The sequence below is a fragment of the Caretta caretta genome, chromosome 4 (genome assembly GCF_965140235.1).
Source record: "Caretta caretta isolate rCarCar2 chromosome 4, rCarCar1.hap1, whole genome shotgun sequence".
NCBI lineage: Eukaryota > Metazoa > Chordata > Testudines > Cheloniidae > Caretta > Caretta caretta.
In genome coordinates, this window is record NC_134209.1 from 20525482 (window position 1) to 20544022 (window position 18541).

The 18541-nt window shown below is 53.6% G+C and overlaps 1 protein-coding gene across 4 annotated transcripts in view; it reads right to left on the reverse strand.

Moving 5' to 3' along the window:
- The window catches only part of RBPMS (RNA binding protein, mRNA processing factor), a 140452-nt gene that overhangs the window by 12811 nt on the left and 109100 nt on the right, over nt 1-18541 (reverse strand). For all 4 annotated transcript variants that reach the window (XM_075127441.1, XM_075127440.1, XM_075127442.1 and 1 more), the window contains one exon: nt 7466-7535. In XM_075127441.1, the coding sequence (XP_074983542.1) occupies nt 7466-7535 (70 nt within the window). The remainder of the gene's footprint in view (nt 1-7465; nt 7536-18541) is intronic.

Sequence of the window (18541 nt, forward strand, 5' to 3'; positions counted from 1 at the left end):
GCCAGCTAGGCCCTGAACATGTGCCATTTGCAAGCAGAGCAGCAACGTTAAGGAGGGGCGCGACAGCCTCTGAGCGATCAGTATCTCCGTGGGGAACAAATATTTAACAGCAGGCTCTTCAGTCTAGCAGAGAAAGGGATAACACGATCCAATGACTGGAAGTTGCAGCTAGACCAATTCAGGCTGGAAACAAGGTGTAAGTGTGAGTAATTAGCCACTGGAACAATTTACCAGGGATCGTGGTGGATTCTCCATCAGTGACCATTTTAAAATCCGGATGGGATATTTTTCTGAAAGATCTGCTCTAGGAGATATTGTGGGGAAGTTCTCTGGCCTGAGTTACACAGGAGGTCAGACTAGATGATCAGAATGGTGCTTTCTGGTCTCAGATCTATGAATCCCCGGGGACGCAGGCTTTCTCCCTGCCAGTCAGTGCTTCCCGACTAGCTAATAGATAGATAGTGCTAATAGATAGCACTTCGCCAATGTAAGTCTGAGGCACGTCTGTATTTTTAGTCCAGGACACTTCTGTTTTCTCTAACCATCTTGGCTTTCTATAGAATCACTGACTGTAAGGTCAGAGTGGCCCATTGTGCTCATCTAGTCTGACCTACATAGCACAGGCCAGAGTCTGTCACCCCGTGACTCCTGCCTGAGCGAGAGTGGAACAATCCAGCATATCTTTTAGTAAGTATCAGTTGCCATGGTTAATATTATTACTGGTAAAATTATTACTGGTAAAATTCTGCATCGGATTTCCAACTTGAAGCTTGCTGACTGCACCTTCAGCCATCGGTTGTGCCTGTGAGGCACTGGGCTCTCTCCGAGACGGTGTGCCGGGCTGGCAGCGGGGTCCGTACGGGGCGCTGGGCTCTCTCCGAGACGGTGTGCCGGGCTGGCAGCGGGGTCCGTACAGGGGCGCTGGGCTCTCTCCGAGACGGTGTGCCGGGATGGCCGTGGGGTCCGTACGGGGCGCTGGGCTCTCTCCGAGACGGTGTGCCGGGCTGGCCGCGGGGTCTGTACAAGGCGCTGGGCTCTCTCCGAGACGGTGTGCCGGGCTGGCCGGGGGGTCCGTACGAGGCACTGGGCTCTCTCCGAGACGGTGTGCCGGGCTGGCTGCGGGGTCCGTACGGGGCGCTGGGCTCTCTCCAAGACGGTGTGCCTGGCTGGCACCGGGGTCTGTCCGAGCCGCTGGGCTCTCTCCGAGACAGTGTGCTGGGCTGGCCGCGGGGTCTGTCTGAGCCGCTGGGCTCTCTCCGAGACGGTGTGCCGGGCTGGCCGCGGGGTCTGTACGGGCCCTGGGCTCTCTCCGAGACGGTGTGCCGGGTTGGCACTGGGGTCTGTACGAGGCACTGGGCTCTTTCCGAGACGGTGTGCCGGGCTGGCTGCAGGGTCCGTACAGGGCGCTGGGCTCTCTTCGAGACGGTGTGCCGGGCTGGCCGCGGGGTCCGTACAGGGCGCTGGGCTCTCTTCGAGATGGTGTGCCGGGCTGGCACCGGGGTCCGTACGGGGCGCTGGGCTCTCTCCGAGACGGTGTGCCGGGCTGGCACCGGGGTCCGTACGGGGCGCTGGGCTCTCTCCGAGACGGTGTGCCGGGCTGGCACTGGGGTCTGTCCGAGGCAATGAGCTCTCTCCGAGACGGTGTGCCGGGCTGGCCGCGGGGTCTGTACGGGGCCCTGGGCTCTCTCCGAGACGATGTGCCTGGCTGGCACCGGGGTCTGTACGGGGCACTGGGCTCTCTTGGAGGTGCTGGGGTCTTTCCAAGGTGGAATGCCTGGCTGGTGCTCGGGTCTCTCTGAGGCAGTGCACCTTGGTGGTGCTGAGGTCTGTCTTAGGTGCCAGGGTCTCTCCAAGGCACTATGATCTCTCTGAGGCAGCATGCCCAGCTGGCACTCAGGTCTCTCCAAGGCACTGGGGTCTCTCTGGGGTGGCACGCCTAGTTGGTGCTGGGGTCTTGCTGATGTGGAGGACTTTCTTAGGTGCCAGGGTCTCTCAGATGGTACACCTGGCTGGCACTGGGGCCTCTCCAAAGCACCAAGGCATCACTAAGGCAGCAAATCTGGTTGTTGCTGGGATCTTTCCAAGGTACCATGTGTCTCTATGAGGTTGGATACCTGGTTGGCATTGAGATCTCTCCAAGGTGCCAGGGTCTCTCAGAGATGGCACACCCGGCTGGCACTGGGGTTTCTCTGAGGTGCTGGGATATCTCTGAGGTGGCACACCTGGCTGAGACTGGGACCTCTCCAAGGCGCCAGGGTCTCTCTGAGGTGGCCCACCTGGCTGGCACTCAGGTCCCTCTGAGGCACTGGAGTCTCTCTGAGGTGGCCCACCTGGCTGGTGCTGGGGTCTCTTCTACGTATTTGTTTATCTTAGGGTACGTCCACACAGCCACTGCGCGGGTGTTTCCCAGTGCGGATGGACAGACTTGTGCTAAGTCTGCTGGAGGCAGTGCACGAGAAGTAGCAGTGTGGCAGCAGCCTGGGTTAGCCGCCCGAGCACAATCCCACCTGACCCGTGGGCACATAGTCAGGGTGGCTAGCCCGAGCCGTGACCTGTCTGTTTTAACGCACTGGCTTGAGCAGAGCTGGCTCATGTTGGTCTCCCCGTGCTGGGACGACTACTCCCAGCTGCCGTGAAAACATACCCTTAGGTTTAGAAATTAAAGCCAAGATTTTCTAACGCGACTCGTGAGTCTGGGGTCCAATTTGTGGCAGCTTGTGGTGTTTGTTTTTCAGGTGCCCGGGCCCAAGTCTGCAGCACTGCCGGCCAGATCCAGCCTTGGAGATCAGGCCCTTCTGAGGGCTCTCAAGTTGGGCACTGAAAGGCACGAGCTGCTTGCAAAAAATCTTGCCCTAACTGGCCCGAGCCCATCTGTGTCAGGATGACTTCCCGTTGCTGCTGCTCCCCTAAGCTTCAGAGCAGAGGTCTGCTCAGGTCTACTTTCTAAGCCTGATGTGAACCCAACCCAGACCCAAGCCCCAGCCCGAGAGGCTTGAATCATTTTCTGACCCGACACTTCCCCCTGAACCTGAGTGAGTATCAGCACCACCTCCTGCCCGTGCGGCTGGCATGGTGGTGGCTGCAGCTGTGTGCCCTGCTCCTGACAGCCGCTGCCCCATGCTGACTCTGTGTGCCGTGGAGCGAGCGGTGCTGTGACTTCTTGGCACGCTCACTGCACAGCATAGTGAGGTTGTGGCAGCCGGCAGGAGCGGGGCCAGCAGCCACCGCCACGCCAACACCCAGGCAGGACGCGGAGAGCCAACCTGACCGCAGCCCCGGAGGATCCAGTTGTTTTCCCACCTGCCCCAACGCGGGCCCAACACTCGTAGTCAGGTCCTCCTGCTGGGTTCAGGTCAGGTGGCACAGCTTGAGCGCACAGGGGGCTAGGCTCTGGCCTGCTTGCACAGATCGGAGTGGGAGAGCAGGGCCTCAGAAGAGGCTTGGAGCCCAGTGATGGGGCCGAATGTGCTTGCGGCTAGTGAAGAGCTGTGGCTGAGTGGAGGATGTACAGCCTAGCCCTGCCAACCTGGCCCCTTTGCTAGGCACTAATCTCTCACTGAGGGCATGTGAAGGTGCTCAGTGGGACATTACATACAACATCAGAGCTAGCCAGATGTGGTAGCATTTGCTGATCTCCCTTAAGAAATGTGTCCCCTGAGTTTTATTTGTGACAGTCACGTTTATTGAGCTTTACATGTAAAATGCACAGCTAGTGGGGAGTGTGAGGGAAAGGGGGAGGCTGTCTGGCCATAGACAGTATCACTGGGAGGGACAGTACGCCCAGACTCCAGGAGCTACCAGTGGTGGGTGACCTTGGCGTGTGTATGGTGGGAAGCCTGCTGAACCCTTTTATCTGAGCTGCATGTCAAGAATCACAAGGAGCTTAGACTGATGTGCTGTGAAAGTGGGCAAAGCCTGGGAACAGTCTGGTAGATGCATTAGGGCCTAGCGCTGCTACTGGCCTAGCGGTTTTACTTTTTGTTTTAATATGCACAGTTTATTTATCCACAAATGGCTGCAATATTTACAGACTGTATCTTCTCTAACTTCTCTTCCAACACTGATTGCATCAAAAGAGTATATTTGTATAATAAAATAAATTCTCCCCTGTGCTGTGGTAATCTGTGCTCAGTAACTACATGTGTTTTTCATTTATGGACCCGGGCCTGATCTGCTGCCAAGGGAGTTTTCATTAACTTTTAATAAGACATTTTTGTTGTATTTGGACATGCATGTTGTAAAGAGTAAGGAAGGATCTGTGCATTTCAGAGAGAATGGAGCCTCCTTGCTTTCGTCTTTGTGGAGAATCTTTGCAAGCTGTATTCTGTATGCACTTTTAGATTCAGATTTTAAAGCCTGAAGGGGACCATTGTGATCATCTAGCCTGACCTCCCCATCTAACACAGGCCAGAGAACCTCACACAGCGATCTCTGCATCCAACCCATAACTTAGTTTGAGCCAGAGCATATATTTTAGAAAGAGAGAGTCCAGAGAGACAGATGTCAAGTGATGGAGAATCCACCCCGTCCCTTGGTAGTTTGTTACAGCAGTTAATCACCATTCCTGTTAAACATTTGCACCTTATTTCCAGTCCAAACTGTTAAGCTTCAACTTCCACCTGTTGGATCTCGTTCTGCCTTGGTCTGTAGGTTAGAGTCCTCTGCTCTCAGAAAGCTCCTCCCTATACAGGTGCTTGCAGGCTGTCATCGTCACTTCTCAACCTTCTCTTGAAGCCTGAGCTGCTTTAGTATTTCTCTGAAGGCAGGTTTTCCAGACTGCACATCATCCCTATAGCTCTTTTCTGAACCCTCTCCAGTTGATTAGCATCCTTTTTGCCATGTGAGACATCAGCGTGGGACACAGTAACTAGTAATGGTCTCACTAATGTCATAAGCAGAGGTGATCCCACCTCTCTGTGTATGCACACAAGGATCTTCACACGTGTGGTGAATGTTGTCTACGGGTGACTAGAGGCCATGCTGCTGGAAGATTTACTGAGTAGTTCAGTGCCATTCTGAATGAGTCTGGGTTACAACTTTGACTGTACCCCTGCAAAACATTCAGTGGCAGGGTGACTGAGCCATTCTTTCAGCTGAGAAAATATCCGCTTATTAGGGTTGTCTCTCTCTAAATGAAGTCTATCCCATGGTTTCTTAGCAGAGATGGTTTTGAGAGGGGGCGCAGACTACAGGCACTTTCAAGTCTAGTAAGAAACAGTATTGCTGAGATGGTAATCAGCTGGACAATGAGGATGCGCTGAGGATTGGCACAGTCACTGCGAGGGCATCAGTCAGACCACAGCATGTCCCACCAGCGGGCACCAGGATACCCCAACGTGATGAAGCTGGTAAAAGGCAGTTTCCTCGTGCCATTTACTCCCTATGGACACTGGTGAGTAGCTAGAAGCTCCACGGGCACTGACAGACCTGCCGTCTGGAGCGGGGCATGCTTGGTAGCCTGGGTGTTTCAGATAGACTGCTCTCGGCTTTGCACTGCCATCAGCCAGTGCTGGGCCACTGGCAGGGAGAATCTCCCCCACATACAACTGCATGAGGGACCACCCACAAATGTCAGCAATAGACAAGGGCAGCAGCACGTGGGGCACCCCTCAGCGTGCCAGGGCCTGCCGTGGGCACAAGGTCCCCGCAGCAAGAGAGACAACTCAGGCCAGGAGCACCGAGTGCTGCAAGACCCCTGCCCTGCAAGCACACAGGCCTCTCTCTGACCTCAGCTGTGGGCTCCCGCAGTGCTGAGGTAGACAGCTCCCAACAAGGAATGTGATGGTGGGGACCCCAGCTTTGTGTGGCACATAGGGAACGTGGTGCCTACAATGAGCCTGTGAACGAGGAACGCTTGGGCATGAGCACACAAGCCGGAGCCATTGCACTGAGCCACCCAAACCCTGGGTCATGTTCTCCAGCCTTCCCTGGCAGCCCTTGCTAGTCACCTCCAGGCCACGCTCCGCGAAGCTGACCGCCAGTGTGAGACGTACGTTAACGTCACATCTCTTTGAAGGTGCATGCCCACTGCTGCCAGCTATGAGAGCGTGCTCCCAATACAGCCTTGCCAGCATGGCACCGTGGGGCACAGGGCCGAGGAGATGAGCAGTGGTGTCTGGGCATGATCCTGAATCCATGCTGACTCTCCAGCACAAACATGCTGCTGTGGCCAGAGTTGTGGGCAGTGTCTGCAATCCTCTCCCCTCCCTGCTCCAGGGGGCCCCAGTACAGCTGGGCCTGGGTCAGCTTGTGCCCATAGGGTGCCAGGCCCCAGCTCTGTGTGTCTGCTCTGCCACCATAGCCTGGGTCCTGACCCCATGGGCTGCAGGGAGAGCAAGGAATGACGGGGGGATAAGACTAGAGAGAGAAAACAAGGTGCAAAGGGAGAGGGAGGAGAGAAAACAAGGGACAGGAAAGAGCATGGCCAGGCCAGACATAGGGAGAGGCAGGGTAAGTCTGCCAGGGGATGATAGAGGGGCTCTAGGCATGGGGCACAAGGGCTGTGGGGTCAGGGTACCCAGCCACCCAGCTATTACCCTGGGGCTCTGACAAAGCCAGGCTGGGAATGACGGAGCTAAGACCTGCCTGTTGGGTTTAGTTAGTTCATCTGCGGCCCTGTTCTCCAGGGTGTGTGATAGAAACACACAGCAATGGTGAACGAAAATGTTCGCCATCTTTGCCTGACGGAGGCTAAACCAGTCACTCCAGCAGCAGAGCCCGCTAGCTCTCTGTTCGGCTAAACATGCACCCGAAGGAGAGAGATTCACAGTCAATGTTTAGAAAACACACGTGTTCGTTGAGCACGCGTGAGCGTTCTGAACGATCTGCTCTAGGGCACCCACAGGGAGGCGCCCCGAGTGAAGGATACAGCCTAGGCTATGCAGGTCAGACAAGACCTGCAGCCTCCTCCTGGCCTTCCAAGCTACAGAGCTAGGGCATTTTCTCCCTGTCTGGCCCTTTGATGTGGTTCTGCTTCGTGGGCTCCCCGTGTCCCACAGAGCAGAATGCCCGCCCTTTTGCCTACACACACACACACATCTTGTCTTTCCATGTGCTGCACCCTCCCTTGCAGCCAGCGGTGTCCCCTCCTGGCTCTGCTCCGGGGGGGAGCCTCGTACTGAATGAATGGCATCACAGCCACTCCAACAGCACTGTCCAGTGACTTCCTTCAACTGCAGTTTCGGTGCCCTGGGCTCCGTCACCCACCCCTAATGCCATCTGCGGGCACTGAATCACTTTATCAGACGGTGACAGCAAGGGAGAGGACCGTAGGGACTGGGGATGTGTTAGGAGATACCGCCGTTCCTCCCAGGCCTACAGACTCCGACCAGAGCCGTGGGCCGCGACGTGAATTCTGCTATGGCAGGACATCCCCTTCCTCGCCTGCCCGCAGTGATGGTTGGAAGGAGCCATTGCCTCCAGCTGGTGCTAGGGAAGCGAAGCCCACGCCAAGCCGTCCACTTACACAGTATTCAGCAGAACTGACGGGACTTCCAGCCCTGAGAAGCAGCCTCTGAGGGAGGGAGCCAGCGCATCTGAAAAGACAAGAGCGGCGGAAGTGAAACATGAGCTAGGGTTCATCACACGCCTTCAACTCCTGCACAAACCACATCCTGGGTCTCTGCGAAGAGGGGATGAGAGCTGGGCCCTGTTCTGGGCTCACCCTAAGTGCCAAACAGGCCTGGCCCAAACCCCTGCTTCAAACACCACCCCCTTCTAGTTCTGGCAGTTTAGAGCTGCAGACCCAACATTTTGTCACCCGTGCATTTCCCCTTGCAACCCTGTGGCGGTGCACAACGGATTCAACGGGAGGGCCGAGGCCAGTGTTCGTGGCCCCCTGCCAGAGCACACCTGTGGGGCTGGATGTGGGGCAGATCTGTGCCGGAGCTGCGCACCCGAAGTTGGAGCTGTGGCTTACAGCTGGGGTTCTCGGTTCTCGCCCCCCCTCCCCCCCAACATGCTGTAACAGCTCCATGGCCCATCTGTGCCACAACAACTGGTTTTTCTGCCTCTAAAAGCCAGGGCCTGGCATTGGCCAGGTTTGCCGAGCAGTAACTCGCTGGCGCTCCATGGACAGCGCCTTTCCTGCTGCACAAAGAGGCGCTCATTCGCGCCTGGCTGTTCCTTCTGCAGGGCAAGGGGGACTGAAAGCAGGGAACGCTTCTTTCAGCGGCGAGCGCTAGCAGCTGGGGCCCTGCTCTGCAGAGTGGGCAGGGCTGCCGGGAAAGGAGGAGGTGCCGTTTTGACTCAGCGCAGGACCGCGTTCTAGCACGCACACGTGACGGCGAGCTTGCGGGGCTGTTGTTACGCCACAGAGACGTCGCTAAGATCGTAGCGTATCCTCCGCTGCTGAAAGGATGGCTTCTCCCTCCTTCGCTGCACCAGTAGATGGGTGTAGGAAAGCAGTAATGCCTGCGTGCTGAGGGGACACAGCTTCTTTCCAGCGGCATGTGCAGCACCCAACGCTATTAAAGGGACAGCTGCAGAAGGAGGGACCGCACCCTGAGAACGCGGCTCTGGAGAAGGCACTCTGTCAGGGTCGACCTGAAAAGTTGCTTTTGCTCCCACAAATAGGGTGTGAAATGCAAGGTCTGCATTAGGGCCTGACTCTGCCGTGTGACTCCCCTTGACATGGGGGAGGAGCTGCTCCGATGTCACTCGGCCTACTGTTGTATAAGGTGCTAATTAGCGTGGGGGTGGCAGAAGCAGGCCTTGAACCCTTTCTCTCTGTCCTGCAGGTGCTTCATTGTGTACCAGCTCTCTCTGTCCCAGGCCAGGATGCGTGGAACATGTCCAACCGCAACCATCAGAGTGAAATGGGACCATTTTCACTTGGCCGCTGAGCGGCCTTGTCCAGCTATATGGAAACATACCATTTCCCACTGATGCCTTTTGTGCCTGAATGTGAGCAAGGCAGAACGGAAAGGCAAGAAAAGAGCCCACTCCGACCGCCAGTGGGGACAGGGGCTCAGGGAGGGAAGAGTTGGGCAGGACTGGTGGGGGGTGGGGGGAGAGTATGAAGCTTGAAACCAACCCCAGCTCTCCTGGCTCTGAGTTTCATTCCAGGGTAGTTGGGCCCTTTGACATGCAAAACTTGGAAGATTCTCATTGTAGCCATTTGAAGTTGGGCGAAACCTGATGATTTTGACTAAGTTTTGGGTTCATTTGAAGCCAGAAATTCATTGCGCAATGCAGGGGCTCAAACTCATGTGAATTGAAACAAGTGGGAGTTTCATGGATCCTTGCACATGGAGATCATTGTTCGATGCATCCATTATGATGTCATCAGCTTATTTCATTAATAACCAGTGAGGATGCTGTTAATGAGTCCTGAAATGTCGGACCTGAAAGCACAATTGTGCACAAATAATTTGTATGTGCAAATAGGCAGTTAGATGTCTAACTGATCATTGGGATATGCAATCGCGGTAATTACATGGACAAATTATGTGCCACGCTTTTGCACACTCATTTTTAAATATACCTTTTGATATTTCATTGTTCAGGTACTGCTGCTGGCCCCTTGGCGCTCTCGGGGTGGGGGGGCTGTTATCAGATTTTGGTTTGTATCCACAGCATGTCAGTGGAGCCAGAAGGGAAGGAGACACTGAGGGAGAATGGGACAGAAGCTGGTGGCCAAGTGCAGCATCTGGCACTATCTCTGCTCTGCAGTGTTTGGTGGAGGGATGTAGAGATGTCAGGAGACTGCTCGCCTCATGGGATGCATTGACTATTTCTGTATAGGTGAAAGCCATGGATCTTGCTGAGGAAGCTCTGAGCTTGTTCTCCTGATGAAGATGGCCTGGAAAAACTACTTTGGATAAGAACTCTGGAGTATCCTAATAACCACTGGTCTGAAAATTAAGGAGGGAAACTTTCTCTGCCAGACAAAGTATTTTATTCCTAACCCCTGTGGCTGGCAGCTTTGATAGAGAGGAATGTATCAGAGTCATAGGTTATAAGGCCAGATGGGACAGACCATCTGGTCTGACCTCCTGCATGGCACAGACGAGAGCGGCCCCGGTTTTCAAAATTCGGGTCGCGACGGCATTTCAGGCACTGGGTCACTCTGGGCAGCACCGCCGACTGGGATGTGAAAAGGCCCCTTGGCGGTGCTGCCCAGCTGAGGCGGGCTAGTGCCTACCGGTTCCGACACCGCGCTGTGGCCAGCCGTGGGTCCGGCTTCGAGGCGGGGGGCCACGGGGCACTGCGCCCACCCCGAGCACATTTGGCTGTATTGAAACTCATCCTGTTTTAAGCATGTTATCTCAATACAGTTACTTTTCTCAGCTGACCTTGTTATCTCATCCAATATCAAGTTTGCCTGACAATACCTGTTTTCCATAAAACCATGCTGGTTATTAATTCTGCTGCAAGCCTTTAATTATTTACTGATCGATGTCCGGGTAACTGGCCTGTAGTGACCTTTCTGAAATTAGCTATTTTCCAGCCCTCTGGAACTTTCCCAGGGTTCTGAGGTTTGTTAAACAGGAATAGCAACGTTTCGGAGATCACGCCTGCCAATACTTTCTAAACTAATCTGTTGGATGCAAGCTACCTGGTCCCGCGGACGTCAAAATAGTTAACGCTCGCGGTTACTGTTTGTAGTTGCTTTTGCAGTGTCTGTGTGTAGCAAGGGGTGAGGCTCACAGGGCAGCATCTGCGTGTAGCAGGTGGACAAAGGCCGGTGGGGCGGCGTCTGCGTGTAGCCAGCGGACAGAGGTGTCTGTGTAGCAGGCGGATTGCTCTCCAGATGGTAGGCTGCTAACTGTGGATCAGAGAGGTTGTGAAGCCCTTGATTTAAGGGACTAGCCGGGTGTGGCCCGCTGCACAGACTAGTGTAGAGTCTGTCCCTGGTGCGAGAGATGTGAGAAGGAGCAAGAGCTCTTTTGCCGACAGTTCTGCCAGGCTGGGCTTATCATGTAGCGGGCCCGGATGCCGTTGTGTTGACATGGGAACCAAATGAGCAGGATGTCCAGGTAGCAGGAGCTGTGAAAGCCCTCGTGCCCAAAGCAGGCAATGAGCATCACTGCAGGCTGTAAGAGCCTCATCAGCAATACCCTTGGCTATTTGAAGTGTGACCCAGTCTGGACCCAAGGCACTGGGATCAGCCACACCTTAGCCCCTTGGCCACAGTCCAGGTCTGGATCCAGACTGCTGGTGTGGAGAAAGAGAGGAGCAGAACTGGTGCCATACTCAAGAGCCTGCAGCATAAATCAACCCCACTGAGAGCAGAGCGGCTGAGAGAAGCTGCTTGCTGTGGCAGACACAGTGCCCGGGCCCATGCCTGTATGCGTGGAGCCTGGAGGGCACCAAGAATTCTACCAATGGCTGATTCCGTGCCATGAATGTGCCTGGCAGCCCTCGCAGCCAGCCCCCAGGCCACAGGGCTCGGTGGAGGAGATCAGCCCTGAATACAAGCACTGAAGAGTTAGTTCTACTTGCTTAAGTAAAACCATGTGAACAGAGACAGTTGCCAACGCTTAGGTCTGTGTATGTGCCGTGCCTCGCACAGCAGGCTCACTCCTGCCTACAGACACAGTATTGCCAAAATCGTGAGTCAAATTCCTATAAATCATGATTGGCCCCCACACAGCAGGAGATGTTTTTAAAATCAGCAAGCCAGACTTCTTAGTCCATCTTTTGACTTTTTAACTCCCCTCACCCTCTCCTCACCCCTAACATAGGGGAACTGCCAGCCATTTCCTATTACTGCCTTCACTCCCCTCCCTCCGACCCAGCAGCACCACCTCCCTGACTCCCTCCCTCCCACTACCCCGGCACCCTCTCTCTGCTCTAGCATCATAAATGTAGGCAGGGCCGGTCTGTGTCCTCAGGCCCGAGGCTCTCGCACAGAGCTCTGCCAGCCTCGAAAAACACAGGATCAGAGGCGCTTCTCTTGTCACAGCAACAGCTCCTCCGGCAGGTGCTGAAATCCTGTGAGAGAATCCTACAACCCCTTTGCCAGTTGGCAGTCCTTCCCCTGGCTGCTACCCGTACCCAACACTCGCCCTGGGCTGTGGGCACTGCCACTGGATCCCCTCCATCTCCCACTCCATCACTGTCCTCTGCCTTTCCCTGCACCCACATGCCCCTGCAACCTCTAAATCACACTCCTGATCCCCCCCCGCGCTCCCCATCACAGGGTCTCTGCTGCTCCTCACAGTCCCTGTGCCCGGTCCAGCCCCCTGAAACATGCAGTGACAGCCACATTACCTGTGGGCCTGGCTTCAATCTCATTGGAAACAATGGGAGGTGGCAGATATCTTTCTCAAGGGCAGCCTCCCTTACCTACGCAGACTGTAGGGACATGGTGCCCATCGTGTCAGCGTTAGCCCCATTCTCTGGCATGGCAGTTGACGGCCATTTGGAATCAGGGACACTTCCCGTGTTGGCACCTTCCATCATGTATTCATAGACAGGTGCAAACAACCCAGAAGCACGAGAGCCGTGATAAACCTGTGAGTGCCGGCCCTATGGTGGACCAAACCAGCAGCTAATAATACCCAGCTCTTGAACAGCAGCCATACAACCACTGAGTGGAACTAGGGGCCGAGCCGTCTGGAACGCTCACAGGTCCCATTTCGAGGCAGATGAAACAAGAAGGCCTAGTAAGCAAAGGAAGTTCCTCCTAGCCACGTGCGTTCCTGGCTCCAGGACCTTCCCTGCCGACCTGTGAGCGCCTGCCTACTCTTCTTTCACTTCTGGTCTTATTGCCATTTCCCATCTTTCACTGGAGCGAGGGCCAGCCACCGGGTCCAGGAATACACTTACTCTATGCTGCACAGCACTTCCCCTGGCTCCAGTCTCTACCTCCCCAGTTTCCTCACACCGTGATTTTTGTACCCCTGTAGAAATCCTGGTGCCATTGACCCAGCCAGGTCTGTAAATGGGGTAATAAGGGTCCCTAGCTGCCAGGAGCATTGTGAGGGTAAGCCAGGAACACGTGGTAGCTATTCGGATGTCTGGATGCTGTGGGCTAGGTAACGCACCCTGGTTGGATGACTCGGCCGAGGGGCACAGCAGGGGCATTTGTGCTGCTGCTCTCCGTGTGCTCTGGGCATCAGCAGCTTCAGTTTCTGGGGCTCTGCAGGGACCCCCTTTCCCTATGAACGTGCTATCAGCCTGGCCTTGCCAGGTGGGCTGTGTTGTTTGGAAGGTAGGTTAAATGTAGGCTGAAAGGAGCTGACAGTATCCTTTTCACTACAGCTCATTGTTAATCCAGGTGGGCTCTGACTCTGGTAGGGACCATGAAGCCCCACCTCTGTGTGGCCTGCCTCTGGCACAAGCAGGAACATAATAAATTGGTTGGTCTCTAAGATGCCACAAGTACTCCTTTTCTTTTTGCGAGTACAGAGCTAGTTATATAGGTAGCTCTCTTGCGGAATTAGCCTTCAGTGCAGGCACGCTCCCAGTGCCAAATGCAGCCACAATGTTACTGGACTGAGTGGAGCTGCATCTGCTCATACTGAGCCTTTGGGGTTGCTGTTCATACAGGCGCCCATACGGTGCCTATACACCATGGTTCTGTGCATCCTTCTCCCGCCCCATCCATAAAGCAGGGGAGTGTTACCTGCTTGGAGACTCCCAGCTCTAAGCAGATTTCGAGATGAGAGTGAAAGTCCCATACGCCTTGGCCAGCCATACCTATGCTACAATTGCCCTGGCCCCCAAGACATGGGAGCTGGGTGTACTTCATCCTTGGGTTAATTCAAAACAAAGAGATGGCTCCGGAACTCATTGGGTGCTGCATGAACACAGGGAAGGGAGGTAAAGTGCCTATTTGCCCGAACCCTATTAAACAGCACTGGAACTGTCCTAGGGCCACAGCCCATGACAGGCAGACAGATCCCTTTTTCAGTCATTTATTCCTCTGAACATGACAAACATTCCTGTGTTTTCCCCCCTCCAGTTCCACGCATTCCCGCTTCCCTCTGGCCGTGGCGTTACCACAGCACATCGGAACATGGTGGAATGCTGTAGTACCCTCCCAAGGCATTACTTGGGTACCCAGCCCAAGTACCCAGGAGCCGGCAGCAGGTAGCACTGGCACCTGGTAAGCCGTATCAGCTGTTTCTGTATCTACTGTTTGGGGGCAATGTCATTGCTTCTCTTATTTGCCTGGCGGCACACTGTGCAGAACTGCCATCGGGCAGCACACCACCAAAAGCCCCTGCTACTCACCTCCCCAGAGGGGGGAGGTAATGGCTGTCTTCGGATCAGCAGAGGAAATGGGCATTTGTTTTTCATGGTAGAAAATTCTGGGCTGAATTTCCAGCAGGATAAAAGGAGATGTAGTTGTTTAACTCCCACTCGGCTTAACAGGCTCTGAATGTCTTCCCCCGCCATGCTGAAATAGCCCCGATTTGTAATAGAAATGTGTGTGTGGGGAGGAAATAAAAGGAAACATGTACCCCTTACTTATGGTTTGCTGTCTCTGAGTCCATGAATTCACTAGTCAAATGGCAGCGTTGGTGTTGCCTTCCTGGGATAGGTGGTAAGGGCCGGGGATGTGTGTGTGTCGGGGGGGGGGGGCATTGCTACCACAGTGGGTTGGGGCAGAGCTTAGGACAGCATATGATAGAATGGGGGGGGGAGGGGGAGGGTAAATGTGTGTAACGACTGTCAGTGTCAGGGTACAGCAGGTGGAGATTGGTGCATCCTGTGGGTTGGATAAAGGTGCCCAGGGGGATCCAAAATGATTGAGAGCTGGTGTTTTCCAGAGAGGAAGAAAGGAAAGAACGAAGAGGGGAAGAAGGGAGGCAGAAGACAGTCTAATTCCCACGGCTGTGCCCAGGACTGGCAGCTCGCCCTGCTCCTGGAGCGGTGCTGTAGCATGGCTCCCGGCTACCCCTCTGCACACTCACTTCCATGCACTCACCACACTCACTATGTTACCTGTCTGCTGTCACACTTCATACTAATACAGGAAGCTAGAACAGGTCAGCCAGCTCTGCTTAAGACTGGGCTAGCCCAGCTCTGGGCAACCAGGAGCTACATCGCATGGCCACAGAGGGGCAGATGAGCCACCATGGAAACAGAAGATAATGCCATTCTCCCCATCTGTGGCTACCTACAACACATCCTGTCATCTCTGAAAGCCAGGGACCTTCAGGACCACAGCCAGGGGCCTCTGGTGCATGAGCTAAAGAAGAACTTGGTTAGCTGGGAGAGTGCTGGGGGCTCTGAAATAATCCCTGGGTACAGCGGCTCCAGAGAATGGTCTCTTGCCCTAAGCTCATGTGTTAAAGGCTGATGCCAGACCTGGGTGAGTAGCTCTGTAGTTCCTAATACAGCTAGAACCCAGCTGTTCTTGCAGAGGTACCTACTGGTGCTATATTGCCTTTAAACGCACTGCAATGTCATTGCACTGGCTAGGCCATTGTTTCTCTCTTACCTTGGTGGGCGAGATGTTCTGAGAGATGCATCACAGAATTCCTAGCCCCCGGAGAGGGGGGTTAAGCAACCTCTGCATGTCCTGAACATGGGTTGCTCTGGGGACTGGAGAGGCCCCTGGCATCACTCAGACAGCCCTGGGGGGGGCTGGCTAATTGTAGCAGTCTCCCCAGGCTGTGCTGTGGGCTGCAGCACTGCCGGGACACCACACAGTGCTGCATGCCGCGGGCCCTGCTCCTGGCATACCTCTTCTGCCCTCAGTCTGCCCACTACACCAGGGCTTGTATGGGGTTCCCTGCAGTGGGGGAATCCTCTTCTCCCTGCCCCCAGAAGTGGGGCTGTTAGGGACCCTTTATGCCACTCTGGCCCTTTCAACCAGCATACGGGTGAGTGTGAGGCACTCACCCTGAGAGTGTGGCCAGGACCTGTGGTATAGGAAATAACTCATCCACAGCTCTAGTATCATGACAATCTCTTGCTTGGTACAATACAAATGAGGGAATTACTGTCTGGGCGCACGGGCCACGTTCGGCCCTCAGATGTGTACCGCGCATCTCCTGACCTCACTAGGGACTGAAATCTGTCACTTCACTTCTATTCCTGTTTGCCTGAACTTTGCCACGGGCCAAGCCACACTCATTATCTGAGCTACCTTCTCAGTGACTCTTCAGAAACAGGAACATTTTTACCCCACATGTGTGAATTTAGTGAAAATGGTCCCATTCTTCTGCTGTTAGCATCTCTCTCTGGAGGGCTCACAGCTGGCTTTGATGGTACTAACCCATACTTTTGAAATTCCTCAGCTGGTAGCTACTAGGAAATTATGTGGCTACCTGTGTTTTTGAAAATCTCTTGACCATTATCACTGCAAACCTATAAGTCTGCAGTTGTGTTTTCATTATGCCGAATATGAACTTATCTCTTCATATACCAGCTAAAGTTCTGGCACTGGCCGGTATATAATAATGATCGCTGATATTAATGTAAGTGCCTTTCATCTCTAAGAATTCCAAGCATTTGCAAAAATTGAAATGCAACCGCAGTGGGGCTGGAACATGGAAGATTTTTAACAGCACGTGGCAACTCTATACAACAGTTAAAGATAGACGGAGGCAAAGGACTTCACACCTAAATTACACTCTGCAGAGAATTTTAAGTAGGAGGAATGCCTAATTACGCAAATTAAAATGTGCCCAGAGACAACTGATAGTGGGACAAGGGCCATGAGATCAAATGGGAAGAAATGCCCCAGAGTCTCAGGCTCACGTCTTGTTGGAAAGACAATGCCTCCAGCCGAAGCATGCCCTCTAGCACCAGGTTGGCTCACAACAGACAGAGGCAGCATCTGCATTCAGTCACCAGTGCCATGACCTGCAGCACGTAGGTGAGCGTAGTCAGGCTCCTATTCCAGCAATGACTTGGCCTAGCCACGCTTATCTGGGAAGAGCTCACTCAATTACAGCCCAGAACAGTTGTGTGGAGAGCATGCTGACTTAAATTCTGTACATTCATCTGTGCAAATCTAATCCTGCTTCTGTTTGCTCCATTTCCCAGATCCCTGCAATAATAAAAGCAGTGAGCAAAACCATCAGATTTAGTGTGGCTGATAAAGTAGAAATAAAGATCTGTCAGACACACGGTTTATTACTCAAGTTAGACGTGACTAAGATGCACATTAAATGATTCTGTATCTTGCGTTTGCAAACTTGTTAGAGAAGGGAGGATCATACTGCTAAGTACATTTCCTTGTAATTCACCAACACAGTGAGCTTTCTGCATCTCAGGTACATTGCAGGTTTTGCCTGTCAAATGCTATTTGATAAGACAAGTATATATCTGCAGTAATATTCATCAGCTTTCTTCCCGTAAATAGCAGTATCTGAAAATCTGGCCTTTCGCCCAACTCTGAAGTTGGTTTTTGAAGCAAAGCAGTTTGCTCAACCCTAATGGCAAGTATTGGTGGGTTCAGCTCTCCTCCACAAAAGGTTCGTTTCCATCTCTATTATATGGCCTCCAGAGCTTAACTGTTTGTGTTGTCTCCTGGCCAGAGCAGGGGACTGCAAACCAGTGTTTTGCTGGGCTGTGAGTCATTGGCCAAGCCGCTCACTCACTGAGACACGTCTCATGGGGGTTAATTAATGTTTAGAAAGTGCTTTCAGATCCCCAGGTAACATACTACAAAGCTCTCAACTGCTCTCCCAATTAGCTTTAATTAGAAAGTTAAATAAGGTAATTAAAAGCTGGCTGAATATTCCTGAGACAGCTTTACCCATTGGCTAGATTCCACTGGCGAGCTCTGCTTTAGGGCCGGATTCTGATCATTCAGACGCTGCGGATTGCACTGTGAACTGTTACTTGTAAATAAATGGACGGAGCCTGCTCTCATTGACCTCCAGGGGGCTTTTGCCTCAGTGAAACTGATGGGATTGGGCCAGAAGTCTTTAAAGGTACTGTGGAACTTATCTGGAAAACCCTTGTCTATTTGCAGCCACCTTCAGTGCACTTCTGAACAAAAGGCGATGAGCAAACCCCCGCTTCTCTAGTTGCCCAAGCTGAAAGAGAAGAAAACTTCTCACCAGTGGTTTTTGTAAGTCCACTTTCATTGTGGAAACACAGTGATATTATAAAATAACCCAAAGCTCCAGCCAGTGGGTGCCATGGACCAACGTTTGCAGAGTGGGTCAGACGTGGCTAGGGGCCGTTGGCAACCATTCTGAGTGTAGCCCCGGTGTCGCCTGGTGCTCTAGGCAAACACATTCTGAATGTGGGTCCAGAAGCAGCCAGGTGCCCCGGGCAAATATGTTCTCAGTATGGGTCAGATGTGACCTGGTGCCTGAGACAAATGGGTTCTCAGTAGGTCAGAGGTGGCCATTCATGCAGGAAAATTCCTCTCTGTGGCAAATCTGGAAACCTTTCACCTTCTTGCTAACTCCTTTCCCCCCAAAGTAGGGCCAGCTATGTAAGTACTTTGTGCAGAGCTCTCTGGATTCTCAGCTCCTCTCTGGCGTGCTGCCTTTAAACCCTGATCTGGTCTCTAGTGACAAGCTGTTGGATTACATGAGCCATGGATTGCCATTTCCCCATGTTACCAAACCACCAGCCGACTTGGGCTGACTGGCAGCCTCCACTAGGAGAGGCCCCCCCA